This window comes from Gymnodraco acuticeps, unplaced genomic scaffold (genome assembly GCF_902827175.1).
Source record: "Gymnodraco acuticeps unplaced genomic scaffold, fGymAcu1.1, whole genome shotgun sequence".
In the NCBI taxonomy this organism is placed as follows: Eukaryota; Metazoa; Chordata; class Actinopteri; order Perciformes; family Bathydraconidae; genus Gymnodraco; species Gymnodraco acuticeps.
The window spans coordinates 1,263,724-1,282,838 of record NW_022989977.1 but is presented as its reverse complement, the minus strand read 5'-3'; the positions used below and the strand labels follow the sequence as shown (position 1 = coordinate 1,282,838).

Genomic DNA, 19,115 nt, shown 5'->3' with positions numbered 1-19,115 from the left:
AGGAAATGAAATTGAGTTGTGTTTCATGCGGTTTTGTGACTATGTGTATTTATGTGTTTCAGACTCCGGGTCTGTGGATTGATGAGGGAGCAGAACAGGGAAGTCCTCACCAGCGGTCAGCCTCCTGGGGCAGCGCGGACCACCTCAAAGAGGTAGATTCACCAGCCTTAACCTTGCTTCATCCAAAGTCACAGCTGCTCCTGACAACAGCCCCACAGATGGAGGATTTACACAGTGGAGTAGTGTTAGCAAACCGTCTGACACTAAGCTAGAGCACACTTGCTCCAAACACTCAGTTCAAAGAGCATGTTTTTGTCATTTTTGTGGTTCATTCCATTTATTCAAAATGTGTTTTATTTGTCAGTGTCTGAGGTCAGCCTAAATATGATTCTCCTTAAGCTTGGTTTTCCACTCCTGTCTCTCTGCATGGCTTAGTGGCCAACCAGCCCGACCACATGGAGCTATTAGGTCTCTGTCCAGGCCACAGTCTAAATGTAACCTCCTTCTCCCCTCCGCTTCCCATTCAACTGAAACTCTTGCATCTCATTATGGCCGCTCGTTTTTGAGCGACAGTGTAGGAACTCCTCTCGAGTGCCATATGGTTCCTGCATTAACTTACAGTGAGGGAACTTCGTCATGGGAACTCATGTTACTTTAAAGCCTTACACATCACTGTGCAACACTATGCTATTTTACTGTTTTCTAATCTCTTAGTGATCAATATTTAGTTCTAAAATATTCACGGTTGATCAGATGTCTTAGTTTTTTAGTATTGACCAGAACTTTAAAAAACACATTTAAAAATCGACGTAAATCTAAAGATCAGCCCACAGGACTTCCTTCATTAAATAGCTTTATGACCAAGATGTGGAAGTTCGTTAATTGTTTATTAAACACAAGTATGATAGTCTGAAATGTGCTTTTAATGGAACAGACTTTCCCTTCACTTTGTTTGTCACCTGGCCAGGCAACCGTTACCGTTGTCTGTGTGTTAAGTTACAGATCTGGATGAGGCATCTTCAACTCAAAAATAGGATGTTACTTGCATTACTATTGCATTGCTAAGATGAAAAATGTAAGTGTCAAGGCATTACTGTGAATCAATTCTGAATTCTGTTTACACAAGACAGAAAGAGACACATGGATAGATCCAGCTACATAAGAAGTCAAACCCTATTCCCTGGCTATGGACTCACAAATGATCTCATCAAATCTCACTGTTAACTTCAGAATGAATAAAGCATAAATGTCGTCATACACTAAAACTAGGCCAGCTAGAGAAATGTAAAGACGATCCCAGGGACTTGGCCAAGTACGATCAATAGCGTAGCACAGCCAGGAAAAGCTCTCTCTCTTCCTCTGAGATGACATGGGGATTGCCTGGACTTGCGGTCACTCAATGAATGTAGTGAACTGTCTCCTAGCTCTTGAACCTCTGCGATCACATGTGTGGGAGGACGTCTGTGAAAAGAGCAAGTCTCTTTGTTGACTGTGTTGCCAGGATTACAAGATCAGCATTGAGGACCACACCTTTGTCTGCATAGTACAACTGCGTCTGTTAGGCTCACAAAGGGTATCCTGTTTTGAGGCAGACCCTGGGCCAGAAGCACCCATTGACCTAAGTTCTTGCATCACCAGAAATGCTGCAAAAAGGAGGAACCTCAATAAAACAATGTTTAGGCCAACACATGGGATTAGAGCTGCTTTTGGTCCATTAATACATCAGTTTACTGACGGACAGTTAATCAGCAACTATTTTGATAACTGATAAAACGTATAAATGCAACTTCTGATAGTTCCAGCTTCTCAAATGTGAGGATTTGCAAGTTTATTTGATCTTTCTTGTCTTAAAATTGTAGTTTATTTGTATATTATTAATTAAACTGATAGCTTTGGCCTTTAGTTAATTGTGACTCTTTTCAATTGTTGATTAATTAGGAAAATAACAGTTGTTTTCGACCCAAAATGGAAGCAAATGTACTTACCACCTTCTGCTTTCATTTACTTCTCTGTTGGGAAAGGTTCTAATTCCCCTGGTTACTGAACTATTACCTTGACAGGACAGGTGTGATCTGTAATTTTCTGACGTGATCTTACTTGTCCTTCAGCAGATTGCTAAACTGAGACTGCAGTTGCAGCGCAGCAAGAAGGTAAGCTGTCAGAGCAAAGACCGGGAGCAGAGCTCTCTGCAGCTGCAGCAGCAGGCGCAGCATGGCACTGCCTGCCCATCACAGGTGAGCTATTCATACCAGGTCACACACAGTCACTGGCATGCTCTTTTCAGATGAGAACATCATCTAACCCTGACTTTGGTGATCCAAGGTAAGCCCTGACAGCTGATATGTGATAAGGTAAACATACAAATGAAACAGATGGAGACCAAACCATATCTCAGCTACTAAGGATAAGATAAATACATATTAACATACCAGGGTTAAGAAAGATGCCTCTCACATTACACGTTTAATGGAATTAAATGTAAAGCACATTTTCTATTTACTGCATTAGTTTAAGTTTAGTATATAAAGCTTAAGATAATCAGCATGCTATAACTAAGTAGTCCCTATTTGAGAAAAGGTGTAGGTATTTTTGACTTGTGTATAGTCTGTATTGGATCAAAACACCAGTCTGTGATGTTGTATTCTGCACTGTGTATGACTGAGGAGGTTTTGTTAATGAGAGGAGAGGGAATGTGTCCGGGCATGTCCTGTCTTCAGCTTGTTTGCACTTCATTTATTAACAGAAGCCCAGCAACAGGACAAATCAACCTCTGTGGGAAAAGTAGTGATATGCTATGCCTCATATACCCACATGTGGTAGATTACAACAATGTATTTATTTCATATAATATTTAATCCATTTCAAACTGAACGGCTCCATCCGGTGAATGTCTCATAAATGAGATCAGCAACACTTAAACACCACAAGCTGACATTGGTGTCACCGAGCCAAAGTGAAACACACATGCCGTTTAATACATATCATTGAACAATCTATTTGAACTGAGAGGATTCTTTTGTTTTGTCATTTTCCATCTAAGTGAGAAGTTGTGACCAAAGATAATTGTTCTATTTTCAAGGTTATTCATTTATATCCTAATATTTCATATGTTTGTGTCTTCCCAGTATAAAGGAACGTCATCAGCCCTGTCAACAATCCCTGTGCCAAAGTCCCTCATATGCAGGGTGCCGAGCAGTGTGGAGGGCATCAGCCACGAGCTGGAGAATGTGTTCATCAGAGAGGACTGGGAGCAGGGCATACAGGTAGGGATGTGTACACACACACACACACACACACACACACACACACACACACACACACACACACACACACACACACACACACACACACACACACACACACACACACACACACACACACACACACACACACACACACACACACACACACACACACACACACACACACACACACAGGGCACAGTCAAATGATGGCAAGATGCCCCCCTGGCAGAAACGCTGGCTCCAGCTGATTTTGAACTGTATTCAAAGTGCTTATTGAACTACAAATGTGTGAGATTAGTTTTTACAACTCACTACACACCTCACTTGACACTAGCCAATGTTTCTATTTCAAGCTAAGTCTTAACTTATCTTTGGTCTCAGTTGGGTTGAGTCTCAGATTCATGGGACATCATACAGACTTTAGAAAAGAGCAGCCACGTTGGGGAAACTTGTTTAAGGCAGCTTCATAGTTGGAATTCTGAGTAGGAATGTCGGACAGCAAAAGTATTTCTGTGTCTGTGAATAGAACAGCATAATAGCTGCAAATGTGGGGGGCGTGTGGCACAGTGCGTTGGTGTTCAGATCAGGGGGTCACAGGTTCAAATCCCGCTGCAGTCAGCATGTCGTTGTGTCCCTGGGAAAGACACTTTACCCCAAATTGCTCCTGTGGGGATTGCCCACAGTATAGAGTTTGTAAGTCGCTTTGGATAAAAGCGTCTAACAAGTAACATGTAATAATGAAATAGAATCAATGCAGCCTAATTAAAATCGGCTACAAATATGGCCTACACAGTTTATCTGTCCTTATCAGGCCGACCAGTAAGGAAATTGACACATAATGTAACACAAAAGAAAATTACTAATTTAAGTTTTTTATTTCTATTTATCTTAGTTTAGAGGTCACATTGAGGGGTGTGTATCTCTCCAGTAAAGCATCATTGTCATCAAATTATCTGCCTGGATCAACACATGGCTTTTGTCCCTTTTATTTCTCTCTATAGTGCGTCTAATGTCCTGCAGGCGTCAATTGATGCTCTTTACGTCGGTCAACAGTCATTGAAACTCTCTGAATCTGTAAAATATTTGATTATGTTAGTAATGGTTTTTTTTTAAAACACTGGAACAGGCTTTTTATTTCAATTGTAATGACTTAAGAAACCTGAGAGAAAGAGTTTCTCTCAAAACCAGGCAAACATAACTCTTGTATACATGAATATGCTCATGGTCAAAAATAGCTCTTTTAGTCGATGCTTAAAAGCTATTGCACGTAAAGGCAGTCCTGTAAAGTCCGGCAATGTGCATCCGTAAATCCTGTCTGATGTGGGGTAGTGAACCTTGGCAGGTCTGTAAAACTCCCCTCTTAGAAAGGCACAGACACGCGCGCACACAAACAGTTTAAATAACACACCAGCACAGATTTACAGCCTGCTGTGCACCAAGCCATTTGTCTTTCCTGCTCTACCATTTGAGAGCATTTTGCCGAAGCAGAACTCTGCACATCACACTGTTCAATTACTGTCAAGAACAACCATCTGCTGTCGTGTTTGCTTCTCCATTGACCCTTTAAACAAACAGACAAACACACTATAGGCTTTTTAGTTCCAGACATTATAGCTGACGCTCTTAACCCAGACTGACATCATCCAGTGACTGAGCAGGAATTGCACAGGAACGCTTAAACAGTTTTCAAGGACACGTTGCCTGTTGAAGCTGATTGAGTCTGACTCTGAGTTACTGTTCTCTCTAATCGCTAAGTACTGTCACTCTGACATGTTAGGATCAATGCATGCTCACATGTGACCTCTCACCACCTGCTCTGACCACCTGTACTCTGACCTCACAGGCCATGGATGTGGTAGATGGCCGCCGCGCCCCCTTCCCTCTGCATCACTACAGCAGCAGCGGGGACACACGTGACACGGACACTCAGGCCCCTTCAAGCGGGGACTCGAGCCCCTCGCCCCGCCCCTGCAGCTCCGACCAGGCCCACTCTCCTGATGGAAGCCCCTGCTCTGCAGAGGAAATGGACAAAGGTGGGCCTTTTTGTTTCATACATGCAGCCAGGGCCGGCCCTTGGCATAGGCAGTATAGGCAAATCAAGGTCGCTTCAACCCATCGGGGGTGCCGAAGAAAAAGTTAGACATTTTAAAAAAACTTCTTTTTTTTTAACACAATTTCCCGATTTTGGATCAACAAAGTACATCTTATTATCTTATACTAACAGAACTACGCCTATATTGCGTACAGCGCCCATAAACTATGGCGCACCCCCACCCCCCCAATCAAGTTGAACTGCCCTAGCCCCAGTAAAAACCAGAGGTTCATGTGAAATAGTTCTTTTTTTGAAATAATGGTTTTAGTGTGCAATTATAGGTTTTAATTTTGTATTTGTGTTCATTTAAAATAAATCAAACTCCCAAAAAACATATACAGCTTCTGTGTGCTTTTATTAACATTGGAATCTACTGTGTAAGCGGCCGCGGGGGGGGGGAGAGCTTTAGAGAGCTCTCTCCTGAAAGACCGAGAGGCTCTGATAACCTCAGCTCAGTGAGGTAAAGGCACACCTTTATATGATCATTATAGTTATAAAAAAATAAGAGAATAAATGAAAAACAGGTATAAAATACTTGATGACAGTAAAAAAAGGTTGTTATTAATAAACAAGAATACAGTTTGAAAGGGGAGTGATTTGTAAAATCTTGCCTAGCAGCAAATTGGTCCGGGCCGGCCCTGCATGCAGCTTTAGAGGGGAACTAGTTTACACAACAAAGTCTATTTCAATGTCGTGGGAAGTGTGCAACCTTGTTTGTTTTACTGTCAAACATGACTCTGACAATGTTATCAGAGTGCTATTTAATCAAGGCAGTGCTCTTTAAAGACATACAGTATAAGCAATACATATATTTTGTTGGGCTATGCAGAGCTAACTTGCACTTGTTTTAGTTTTTAGTTTTTTATTGCTTATGTATCTTTTGATACTGACATGCATCTAAAAGTGACGACTTACAGAGAGTTACTTAGACTGTTCTTTGGTATTAAACAAACACAATACATCTCCACCCGAAAAAAGAATCATCATTTTGACAGTTATTTATTCTTAGCTCCAACATGTAAAAACGTAGTGACAGGATGCCAAATCGTAATCGCGCATTCAAGAGGAAGCTACAGATATGGCTGACACAGCAAACGCAAATATAGAGAAACACAACGGCAACCAGACAACGTCCGTTACTAAACTAGTGAGTGAGTCTGATTGCAGCTGCAAGATTGATCAGTTTATTATCCCTTTTTTTACGTTGTATTCTTTACTTTATTTCCAGACGGCCTGTGCAGTTCTCCTCTCCCCAAATTTGCCACATCTCCCAAACCTAACAACAGCTACATGTTCAAACGGGAACCTCCAGAGGGCTGTGAGAAGATCAAAGTGTTCGAGGAGATGGTGTAAGTATTTTTTCTTGTTTTTCATTTTACAATCTGTATGTGTTTTTGAATGCACCCTGTGTGGAAGACAAACAAAAGAAGAGAGCAGTTTACTGTACTAGCCCATTAGCATTGTGGGTGGCAGGGATCAGGGCAGGTGTATTGAATCCAAACGCTCTTGTCTTTAGGTCTGGCAAATCAAAAGGCTTCCCTCTCTTCTCGTGCCCCGACAAAAACAAGGTGAACTTCATTCCCAGGGGGTCTGCCTTCTGCCCTGTCAAACTCCTCTGCACCTCCCTCTTCTCCCCCGTCTCTCCCTCGTCCTACTCCTCCGCCACCCCCAGTCTCCATGGCAACGACAGCCCAGGGCCTCAGGTGACCCCAGCTCTGCCCTGCGCACCACTAGCTACCTTTGCGGCCTCGGCTGACTGGAGCAGCGCCCCGAGCACAGGCCCAGAGAGCCAGAGCCCCGACGCAGAGGCAGGGGCAGATGGCTCAGCACAGCTTGTCCTCACCAGCTAGTTCTCAGGTATCTCTAACCAAACCACTTGCTATAGTTAGGTGGCATGGATCAAAAACTAAAAACAAAAAAAAACCTTGCACTTATATTAACGTTAGCCAGCAGGGAGTGTCCAGGTCGAGAAAGGACAAACACCAAGTGGGATAACGGTACCGGCATCCTGCTGCACAGGCTCGGTGGTTTGGTCGTTGTGAGGAGTGTTCTGACCTTGGCCCCGCCTCCTTTCACCCATCACTAACCTAGCCTTCTGCTCTGTACTGTGACAAAACACCCATAACAAAAACAGCTACGCCTTCCTTGCAAAACAACATACTACTGCTATAATAATTGTGACCGATGACAATATTTTAAGACTAAATTACAAAAAAAAGAAAAATGTTCAACAATCACAACAGACCGCTATGAAGTATCAGAGGAATTCTACTACTGTTAGCTAGCAAGATAATCTTAAGCACATATATATGTGAGCTTTTTGACAGGGTGGGTAATGCACGATTCATGTTTTTAGTATATCAGGATGCCTTGCAGTCAGAGTACATCGCCCCACATTAACTACAATGTTTGCACTTGTTAAGACATGTTTGTTTATGTTAAAGTATTGTAGCACAATGTCTTAGTGAAAGCAGCAGTTGCTTCAGCGTTGCACCCAGCAGGCCGACAGGCCGAGATCTGCTTCTCTGGTCTGCTCACTATTAATGAGCTCAACACAAAATATCAGCCGTTTCTCACTGACCAAATAACCAATCACAAAGCACACAACCACCCCATTGCCTTGTTTTATTGCCCCACACTACACAAAATAATAACTCGGGTCATGTGGAATGTATTTGCTTGGACTATGTTGCCTTTCCCCGGTGTGTATGACCTTCTGAAGACATTCCAGTCTTTTTCCAGAAATGTTGAGTGTTTTGTTTTCACTGGAGGGGGAGATAATTAGAGACTGAATCGACCAATTGGTGTCACACCAAGGACTTTTGCATTATCTTGTTCAGGTTAGAGTTTTAGGTGCTACGACACATTCCAGAGACGCTGTTGCATAGGTCAACCGTGAGGACTTGAGTTAGCAGAGCTAGCTGCATAAGCTACACCCTCCCAAACTGAGAAGGTGACAGTTATGTCATCTGATTATCCCCTTAGTTAAATAAGTACCAAAGCAAATTGCAAAGCCAAGACCGGCATGTCTTGGCTTTGGGACACAACAGGCACAATGTCTGCCAGAAGCAGAATGTTTGTGCATTTTGTTTTGTTTACAGTACAAACATTTTAGCTACATATAAACACTGGTTCAAAGTGTTTTAAACAAACGCGATAATCATTGAAGCCTTAGCACTTACTTGGAAGTGAAATGATAATCACTATTTTTTATTTAAGACTATTTTATAAGTTAAAACAATCAGACCTTTAGTGTGCAATTGATTTTTGTTTGTACTAAAGCTACACTTACAATTGTTGTGTAACAGTTTGACTCAAGATACGGATCCAGCCAGATGTGCCCTTACGTTACCTTAAGCTTTATCACCAGCCCATGCTCAACTATTTAAAATAGCACGACTATTTTAGACCAGGTGAACTTGAATGGGAGTGATACAATTGTAAATGTTTCATTCCAAAACGTCGGCCCTTCGCTCACCAAAACACACATTTGAACAGAATGCAACACGTTCCACACAAAGTACGTTGAAATCCTCTCCTCTGCTTGCAGCTTGAAGAGTTTCACTCATACTATTTCTGATTTGATTCACACGCTCATTGTGCAGTGCAGTTGAAATGGTTGCCATGTTTGGCAACGATGACTCCGTTCTCTTGTGTACAATGCATTTTTATGTAGATCGTGTGTTTTTCAATAAAGAAAACCAAAAAAAAGTCTCTTTTTGCATTGATATGTCATCTTTTTGAAGGCCTTAGACAGACAGACACATCAACAATTAGAATCAGTATTTCGAAGCATGGCATTTAAGTACAAGTAGGAGTCAAGGTAAGGCAATCAATGTATTTGGTTTATATTCAATATTAACACATGTCACATGGCTTATAACATCATAGTTGCACCCAAAATAAATATAATATACCTAAGGAATCCAATTATAATAATGATGAGGTTCTATATTGTTTATTTGTTATCAGATTAAGACTCTTAACCTGACATATAATGTATGCAGCATTGTAATGTGAATCAGAACAACTTGATTGTATTTTCATGATTATCCAACTTGCTGTCTACGTTGGCTCTGAAAATGATCCACTGAAAATTGCCTCTTTTTTTTAATGCGAGCGAAGCAAGTGAGTTAAATAAATGGATGAAAAGTCTCACAATAACACGCATTATCCATTCAATGACACTTACTGAAGAACATAAAACATGCAACATGCACTAAAACATGAATGATATGTTTATATATTCTGCAATATCTTCAACAAAGCTTAACAAAGACAGTATGTAGCAAACACATTTCAAAAATAATACATCTCTAGGAAACATTGGCTCTTAGTCCACCTGTTTAAGTGCTTCGTGAAATAGTTGCAAATAATTCTCAGTGGAGGATGATGGCTGGCAGAATAAATGATGTATCAGTTTATTTTTGAATATTTCTTCTTGACTGCACTAACTTTTCTCACTATGTTGCAGCATTTCGTTAACACCTGGACTTGTGGAGAATGATACTAGAGACTACAGATGTCAAGGCAGCAAATGTAGAAGGCTTCTTGTTTCAGATCTCATACTGAGGTATCGATGATAAACCTTTATTTTGAACCAAAGCAGAAGAGGCAAACGGCCTAAAAGGTCAGCTTGTAAATCTTTCTTTTCTTCACAATGGGAAGAACTACAGCTGCTAGTTGTTAGTTGAACACTTTGCAGAATACTGCCACCAAGAGAAACAATCTGATCAATGACTTGTTATGACATGTCTCCCGTTATAACAAAATACATGTCGTTATAATAAGATACTGTAATGATATGGCATTTTGTGAAAGCTTGTACCTGCCTTTATGTTTTTATAAAGAAGCAATCATTATAATAAGGGACCATTAGTGTGTGGTTTAACAAAAAGGTAGTGATTTATTTTTAATTCTAAGATTTAACTTTTTGGATTTAGTGAAAATACCCATTCCACTGGTTGTTATATTGTGTTCTAGCCAACTGTCCAAACCCAAAGATATTAAGTTTGCTTCTATATTTCGTAAATCGCCACAAATATTTGGGTATGAGTTTGAGGTGAGTTAATTGACTTCATGATTGGCAGAATGTCTACTTGATGCCTCAAGAGAAGACCATTTTGTGTGTGTGTGTTTCGACAGATTTTTCACTGGTTGTGTGAAAGTGATATTCTGCTGTACCAACCAACAAAGGAACCCATTTCAGATCACCATGTGTTGGTCGTATAACTACGCGTTGTGAAGTTCGTGCTCCAGGTCAGTTTTGCCAACAGCATCTGGATTTGAGAGCGGGTCCAAGTCGGCGAACAGGTTGAACCACGCTGAGAGGTCTGCTGACGTCCCTGCTTTGTCTGTGAAGCGAGTAAAGAAGGGGTAACTGTCACACACACACACACACACATCTGAAAATATCAACACCAGTGAGGGTCATTCCCTTGACTTACAATGTATACTTTTTTTAATACAAAGAGAATTTATCATTCGATAAATATGTATATTTTTAAAATCTAAAACTAATTCAAATTTATTTTCATTCTAAAAATAGTTATTTCACATAACTAAGACTACAGTAAAGAATAGGTTGCATACAATTATTCCAAGGGACATTAATGAGAAAGTTACCAGTTATTCTTTATCTTGTAAGCAGTCCTTGGCTAAGAAAGATAAATAATAACCCCTGCCTTTAAATACTGCGTCTGGCTAATATACGAAACCATGAATACAAAAAACCACAAACTCTCTGAAAGTCCCCATAATCACAGCTTCCAGTTGAATACGTCTCTTTGAATTCATCTTTTCTTTCCTCTGTTTTATTCATTTGGCTCGGCCCTACCTTTCACTGCTGCCTTAGAAGAGTCCTGATTGGCTCCAGATGAGTGCTGCGTTGCCTGGGCGACGGGCTGTGGAATGATCCCGGCCCGATCTGAAATGAACACGATGCACATTTTTAGATTAATCGCTTAACGTGCCAAAGCATGATCCACAAAATAAATCATCACACTTCGCTGATGTGGAAGAATATCGTGTCAGAGACCAACAAACAGAAATATTATAAACATTTATCACTGCAAAATCATATTAGGGGATTAATAGATACATGCCAGAAGTTGCAATTACAACTTTGAGGTCTTGTTTCAGGCACATTTATTTGTCTTTTATCCTTGTGTGGATCCAGAGAATACAGTATGTAGCAACACTAAAGGCCCCCAGGGAGAGCGCTGGAATGTGCTGGTGTGTTTTGTAACAAACAATGCGCCAAATACAAACAAAAGAGTCAAACAGGCTTAAAGGACTAAATAACATTATAAATAATTTAGATATTTGTATTAGTGCAATATAGACGTTCAGCTCCAGCACCCTCTACTACTGTTGCCTTCACTGTACCCTTCTTATTGACATTTTCAGCAAGACCTTATGTTGAAGCAGGAATTATGAGTGAATAACACCAACATTTTTAAATATGAAATCCTGCTGAAATGTTTAATAGTTTTAGTTTTGAAGCTTTAATGTGTAAATGCAGCTCCCCTCTAACTGGTCTCATAACTCATGTGAATATTTGGGGATTTTCCTCCTTGAAGATTTGTTGTGGTTTATTTCACATTCTTGGTCTGAAGCCATTTTTCTTTCGATCTTGCTGTTTGGGCTGTATGCTCAAAATCTGATTCTTTCAAGGATTTGCATGTTTTGGGCTCTAATGTTTTAGGTCAAATGGAGGCCAGGCCCATGTGATGATTTCTGTAATATCTTTAATAACAGCAAAAACCCTCATTTAGTTTTCAAGAACAAGCCCTCTTGAACAAAGTCTTCCCTGCATTTTTACCCAGAACAGCAAACTTCATTTGAATGTTGATCAATAGGTGTACGATACGTTTTGAGAAGTCAGATTTGTAAGTGTTAAATTAGTTTTTAGCTTGCGCCTGATGTTTGCCTTGCATGCTGTCAAAAGTTATTTTGTCAGCCCTGCCTGTGTGTACTGCTGCCAAACTGTTTACAGCTTGAATTAGCATTATGCTCATTCAGTGCTTTAAAATCAATCTATACTTTTTCCAAGTTCTGTACATTCACGCAGCTCTGATTGAACTCTGTTGACAGTTCCTGGGACCTCATATTGTAATTGTGACTTCCCTGGGGTCTGTAATTTGGACTTCAATCTGTAACAACTATTACATTCAGTGTGCTTTGTGGACCAGCCGGGCTCTCAGCCTCTCTTTCAAAACTCATTGCCATCTTGCCTGCTACAGATCCCAACCACTACCTGCTTTTTCCCTGCTTAGAAAAAGCCTGTCTTCAAAACTGACTCTAAATCATGCAGGAACTATAGTTTAATGTCACACACTTTCTAAACTACTACCTTGGTGACTGTTATACTAAAGCCAGGGGATACACACAAACATACTGTAGGTTTTTCACACCTTCATAGTGAGGCAACTCAAAACCCTTCCAACCAAATTAACAAAACCAGATGAGGTGCTAGCAGCCATTGCCCAGGCCCACAGGAAATGGAAAGTAGTTGGGAATTACCTACAGTTAAGCAAATCTATATGGCAGTTTGTTATAGCCTTATTCTATTACATTGACAGATGTGACATGCATCAGTTTAAATCCACTCTTTTCCATTTGTGGAAAGAGTTTGCTACAATGGGATAAGTAGCTATTTTGGTAAATGCACTCATTAATGGATACACAATATAGATTATTATTTAGTTTCAGTAATATATAAATTCAGAATTAATTTAGGATAAGGGTGGCTAATTTAAATGTAAGTCATTCAGATACATCTAAAAAGCCCAACATGTCCCTCTTCTCTGGCTCACACAAGCACAAATGCACACAAAGTATTATTTCTGACCTGAGAGGGAAGACTGCAGATTATTCAAGCTCTGGTCCAATAAATGAGAAGGTAGAAAGAAGGAGTTTTCCTTCTGCTGAGCCTCGGCTGCTCGGCCTGATGCTGATCCCTCCTCCATGTCTCCAAACACTTCGGTCCACTCTCTGGAGAAGTCGCCCTCGTCCACAGACGTACTGCCCAGGATCTCATTCAGCAACGCCATGCTGTCCTTCTCCTCTCCCTCGAACTCTAAGTAGGCAGAGAGACTATCTCCATGCCCTGTAATGATCAGACACAGAGTAAGCAATAACGAATAACAATATGGTGATGTTACAGAATATTTCTCTGTTAACTGGCTGCATTAACTTGTGTCTCATTTCCCCCAAAACTATGCTGTGCTTTCATTGGTACATTGGGGGCATAGGTGTTACATTTATCTTGATATGTCTTAATGAGAAAGAGCTGATTAGTTCATTGGCATCAAATTCATAGTTAATAGTTGTTTTTTTAGGTAGAAATGTCAAAAAAGTTACCTGTATTAAATGATCAAATGTTATTATTTGACTGTTATATTACTGCTCTATTAAAGTTAACTGGATATCTTTTTGGTCTGTTGGTCAGACAAAACAAACAACTTTAAAGCATCAAATTGGGCTTTACATTTTATAGACTGATCGTTAAATCATTGTTAGTTGCAGTTTATTTCCAGATAATGTAATACTGTAAAACATATTGCAGTTACATAGATTTGGTAGCATTGTGTTTTACCTTCCCTGGTCTTATCGCCGGTTTCATTCTCTAATGAGACGAGTCTGTAAAGATGACATCAAATCAGTTCATAGCATTTGACCCATACAGAAAGAAGCTGTTGGGTAAGATACTATTTCCAGGCTGGTTCAGTGTTGATAAACAGATCCTCAGATGTCCCTGTCGTTATGCACATGTTTGGTCTACCTGCATGAGGAAAGATCAGGATGAGATTACTCACTGGTCGTCTGTGGGCTCTGCTTTCTTTCCATCTTCAGCCTCTGCTTTAATTCTCTTCTTCCCTTTTTTCTTAGCGATCTTGTCCATGGGGCCTTGTAAGGTCTGAAAGAAAGTCGCTGATCATGGTTAGTTGCTGATTCTTGAGAACTTAAGTGTCTGAATGTAGGTCTTATCTGCTCAGGTCAAGACGTTCTCTGACCTTAAGAGTGGAGAACTCATAATGCTGACAGCCCTTGAAGCTTTCATGAATGGCTGCCATAGTGTGGGATGTCTTCTCCCAGAAGTGCAAAAGTGTCGTCTGAAAACAGAGGAAACAGTGATTCACATCCTTGTGTCTGACAGTTACATCTCCGTGTCTTTGTTCCCTTTATGTTTGTCTTCCTTCCTGGCTTAACCGCATGTGGCACAGTCTTTGAAAACACCCTATTCAAGATCAGTGGAGTGTATGCAAACAGCTGGGATTTGTGGTATACCTGATATGTGGTTAAGACGTGAGACAGGAGGTTGCAGCGACTGGCTCCCAGCAGGTCCACTTTCTGGCAGACATCGGTCTTCAATTTGTCAAAGCTTGTTTTTGTAGTGCGCACCTGGGCCTGAACCTGAGATAAAACAGATAAGAACATTTCCCAACTGAAGATAAGAACCCAGTATTATGTATCACACGGGGTCAAACTGTGAACACACAAAATGTGGAGTTGACTTTTGTGCAAGTGTCAGCAGAAAAGAGCATGCTGGGTACTTGATACAGTGGCATTGATCAATAGCCAGCATTGGATGGTGTGTTCCGCCCTCTAGTGGCTGTTTTTAACTTTTATTTTTCCTGCTTTGTGCTGTTTGTGCGGCCTTAGGAACTGCAGCAAATTATGGCTGAAACGATTAGTCAATTACTCAGTTAGCTGGTGATCTTTGAAATACTTATCAAGCATACAACATACGAAGATGTCTCCTTCAGGCTTTGATATTTTCCAATATTTCCTGACATTTTTTAGACCGAATATTTAATTGAAAAAATAATGAACAGATTAATTAATGATACAAATGGGTAGTCCTCCAGCAGATAGCTTGTTGGAGCAGACGGAATATGCTATCTTTCTCTCACACACTGTGTTGGCAGGTTTCTGACATCACTTGGTGTTATGGAATTTTAATTATTGTACTCTAACTGTATTTGTGTTATGTACCTTTTTCATTGGTATTTTCACATTTATCTTGTAAGATATGTTTGTTGTTTTTCCATTGTTTTCCATTGCTTTTACATTGTGTGTGTTGATTTGTGAAGCCCTCTGAGACAAATATGATTTGTGATATTGGACTATATAAATAAACTTGAATTGAATTTCTGTTTTCATGACTCTGTGGAGGCTAAAAACCTTGAAGAGCGATTGCCCAGGTAGATAAATGTTTTTCACATCAGACATTGATTTGTCATAGTAGGAAAGCAACGTTGATAACGTCATTGGAAAACTGGAAAAAGCAAATCTTCATGAAACGCAATTTTCTTAGTTACATCTGTGATTTCCATTTTAAAATATGAAAATGTCTGCTGTGAAAAAGGACAATTTGTCTGACCTTTGACTCTTCCTCCTGTCCTAAGACAAACCTTGCGAAATTTCTCCATCTGTTTACTAGTATCCGGATCCAGCTCCTGTGAAACGTCCTTCATCCAAAGCAGCGCTCCGCGGTATTCAGTCCTGGACTGCTCCATCCGGTTCACCGTCAGCCACGTGTCTGAGATCGCTCGATAGCGAAACGTTTCCACCTCCTGGTACAAGCGGCACAGAGGGTTTCTCAGGGCCAATCTGTGAAGGATGTAGAGTGTAAATGAAGTATTCAATTAAAGCACGTGAGTAGTTTAACATTCTCATTACAGCCTTGGTCTTAGAGTAGTTGATCATATCTCATGTCATCAACAATCTTGAATTCAATTTTGACCTTTTATTGTTCATAATAAAGCCTGCTGAATCATTTGAAGCCACAAGGGGAAAGGCTTTTCCAACCCCAGCAGGGGTGTCTGGCAAAATTAAATAGTAAAGTCAATCATAGACCCCTTGAAGAGTCAGTTAAACCAAATGGTGTTTATCCCTCTTGGTAAAGACACAAAGTACATTCTAAACAAAGGAAAAGTAGTAATATTTACTATATTTACATTTGATAAACCAAATCACTAGCAGAACATAAGAGCTACCAATGCTCTTGACAAACATAAGATTTGTTTACATTTGTATTTTAAGGGTATGACCCTGAAAATGTTACACTTGAGTATTATGAGTCATTAGGTGTGGTTGTTTCGATTAATTGTTTTCAGTTAGCAGGGTGTGGCACAAATTCAGCAATCAAATCATTACAATCGTTGTTTTTTGTGTGTCATTTTGCTGTAGAGGAAACGTCTTCTGCTTTGATCTTGTTATTATACGAATCCTGTGGGCTGAAGTTTCCCAACATAACTAACTCTGGGTTCACAGCTGGGCAATTAAAACACTCCATATTTTCAGTAACATCACCATATTTTTGGGTGATAGTTTACCAACATTTCTGACCTTTACTTTATCTAGTGCAGCTGGAACTTGTATGTAAATGATCTGGATGTGTGTTACACACCTTTCATGTACTCACAATTGTCCGCATGTTGCCTACCTCTGTTGGGAAGAGAAGCAGAGAGCCTTCCCCGTGGCCTGCATGATCTTTCCAGCTCTGGTTTTATCCTGCGAGCCCTGGGAGCGCAGGAAGCGTCCCAGCTCGTTCTCCTCTTGGGAAAGGACTGCATAGTAGAGATGGTAGAAACAGATATATTTATGTGTTTGTGTCTGAAGTTAAAATGTTAACAATATAATAACATATTTACATGCTAAAGCACTTTAACAAAGCATTCCATGGAGCACTGATGTTTATGGAATATGGGCTTGCATGCACTCTGTTGAGAGTTCATACTTTTATTATTAATGTTCTATTTGAGCAAATACTTACAGCATATCCTCCTCTGGTACTGCTCAATGACCTTTAGCAGCTCCATGCATGTTCTCTGGATGGAGTGAAAAACCTGTGGGGTAAAATAAATCAGCTTAAAATCAAAATGCCTGATAATTGTAGGGGTAATGCTCAGTTTAGCAAGTTGTGTATACATTGCCTGAATATGATGATCACCGATATCACCTTAAATCTATAATACTTCATTAATTTCAAGGATTTCAATCTACAAGTGAATTTGAGCAACCTAAAGTCTTTTATGAGGTAAAAATAGAAGTCTTAAAATGCTACATAAAGGTTAAAAACATGAAGTTATTTTAGTTTATCACAGCGCTCATCGAGGCCCTGCCCTAAATTAAGGCTGTTTTCCCAGCTTTTATAAGCTATCGATTTCAGCCATAAACTCACTTGGCTCCTGAAATGGAGGTTTAGATGATGGCGGTCGGACAGGCAGCCTAATGTACGTTTTAAGCCTCAAGCTAATCCTAGCATAGTGTGAATCAAAAAGCCATTTAAGTCACTGCAGTATGCCTGAGGGGAAGTTTCCCCACTGTGTCTTAATGTTTCTGTGATGCGACTGCGGCCTGACTTTCTGTTCCCTTAGTCACTAAGTAAAACTACCACATTTTCATATTCCTCCTCACCTCCAGCTTGCCGTCCAGTTCTGCATCTGACGCAACCACGTGTTCGTCCTCTTTCTTCCCGGTGACCTTGATGAGCGTCTGTTTTGTCTTCCAGTACTTCTGCTGGAACTTGTTCACAACAGACGAGTCTTGGCTTTGGATAAAGCGATCAAGATAGTCTTGGGAGTAGCCACTGCAATGACACAGAGGATGAACCCATGTTGTGACTGTTGCTGTATAACCTCATGGATTGGTATGGAAAATAGTGTGAACACAAAAGTTTATATGTACTCACAAATGTCCTCTCTCCATTTTTTGCAGATTTCCTGTGGAGAAAGCGGAGTGGATGAAATAGCTCATGGATAGCAGATGTAGTGAGGAACGGGGGGTCAGTGGTAACACTTTGTTTTCTTTTACATTTTGCCAAATTTTGAGCAAACAAAACTCAGCAGAATGCTTATTGTTATAAATCAATTGCAGCTTGTTTTTTTTTTGTGTCTAATTTTGTACATTGCAGAATATGATGGATACTTGGTTAAATCAATACTGTAAAGTTACAACCTGTCAGTTAAAGCGAAGAAAATAATGTTGTAGAATAGTAGAAGTATAAAGTAGCTTCAAAAGGAAACTACAAAGGAAAGTACCTCAACAATTAGTATACTTATTCCACCTCTGAACACCTTAAGCAAGAGACTCAAACTCACTGGCTGGAGCACAATGTGATATCTGACCTGTCAGACTCATAACAAGGTGTGAATGAGGTTTATTTTGTATTTCTACCATTACTCCCTGGTGTGGTAACCATTAATTAACCAGAGATAATTTCACAACCGAGTAGATGTTCAGATTTTGAGGGAGGATTTGAAAACATTAACTAAGTAACCGGATGTTTTCCAGAAGTGCAAACCCTGCCGTCCTTCAGCTGACATGAATAATTAATTATTTTACAAACAGCTCGCGCGTCATCACGACTCATTTTAATGTGATGATGGGATGCGATGAACGCGCCACCTTAATAACAAGGAAGGAAGAAATGCTTTTAGATTAATATGCACTTAGAGGTAAATGAACCAGCGCATAATGACGCAGCCTATATAAATACGAGTACAATACATCCCCGCCGCACCAGAATAAACACAACGCCTGGTTTGCTGTAGCTCACTGAACGGACACGAAGCGTCGCCTTTAGATATCACGATATAAATGAGCATATATCAAATCAGAAAATAAGGGAATATCACACACGTACCTGATTATATGTATGAAATGAAATGTCGTTATATTCCTGCCATCGTTGCTCGCGCTGCAGCTCTGGATGTAGGCCCTGCTGTAGTGTGTACACACAGCTGCTCATTCACTTCTGCATGCAACTG

At 40.3% G+C, this 19,115-nt stretch overlaps 2 protein-coding genes across 6 annotated transcripts in view; one reads left to right on the top strand and one right to left on the bottom strand.

The window, feature by feature from the left end:
• Positions 1-9,049, top strand: part of LOC117543157 (glucocorticoid-induced transcript 1 protein) — a 23,062-nt gene extending 14,013 nt beyond the window's left edge. For 2 of the 4 annotated variants that reach the window (XM_034211251.1, XM_034211249.1), the window contains exons 4-9: positions 63-152; positions 2,109-2,234; positions 3,126-3,263; positions 5,089-5,278; positions 6,566-6,686; positions 6,854-9,049. In XM_034211251.1, coding sequence (XP_034067142.1) covers positions 63-152; positions 2,109-2,234; positions 3,126-3,263; positions 5,089-5,278; positions 6,566-6,686; positions 6,854-7,187 — 999 coding nt within the window. In that variant the 3' untranslated portion in view covers positions 7,188-9,049. The remainder of the gene's footprint in view (positions 1-62; positions 153-2,108; positions 2,235-3,125; positions 3,264-5,088; positions 5,279-6,565; positions 6,687-6,853) is intronic. The other 2 variants (XM_034211252.1, XM_034211250.1) reach the window with 1 other exon arrangement.
• Positions 8,433-19,115, bottom strand: ica1 (islet cell autoantigen 1). Of its 2 annotated transcripts, XM_034211248.1 has the most exons (13): positions 18,992-19,115; positions 18,038-18,068; positions 17,764-17,935; positions 17,120-17,192; positions 16,790-16,913; positions 15,756-15,954; positions 14,629-14,754; positions 14,355-14,453; positions 14,157-14,257; positions 13,937-13,980; positions 13,190-13,447; positions 11,174-11,263; positions 8,433-10,691 (listed from the first exon to the last, which is right to left on the bottom strand). In XM_034211248.1, the coding sequence occupies exons 2-13, from the start codon at positions 18,052-18,054 to the stop codon at positions 10,570-10,572; spliced, it is 1,425 nt and encodes a 474-aa protein (XP_034067139.1). In that variant the 5' UTR covers positions 18,055-18,068; positions 18,992-19,115; the 3' UTR covers positions 8,433-10,569. The 2 variants fall into 2 exon arrangements, with proteins under 2 accessions (XP_034067139.1, XP_034067138.1); XM_034211247.1 differs by lacking the exon at positions 18,992-19,115 and having other exon boundaries at positions 18,038-18,972.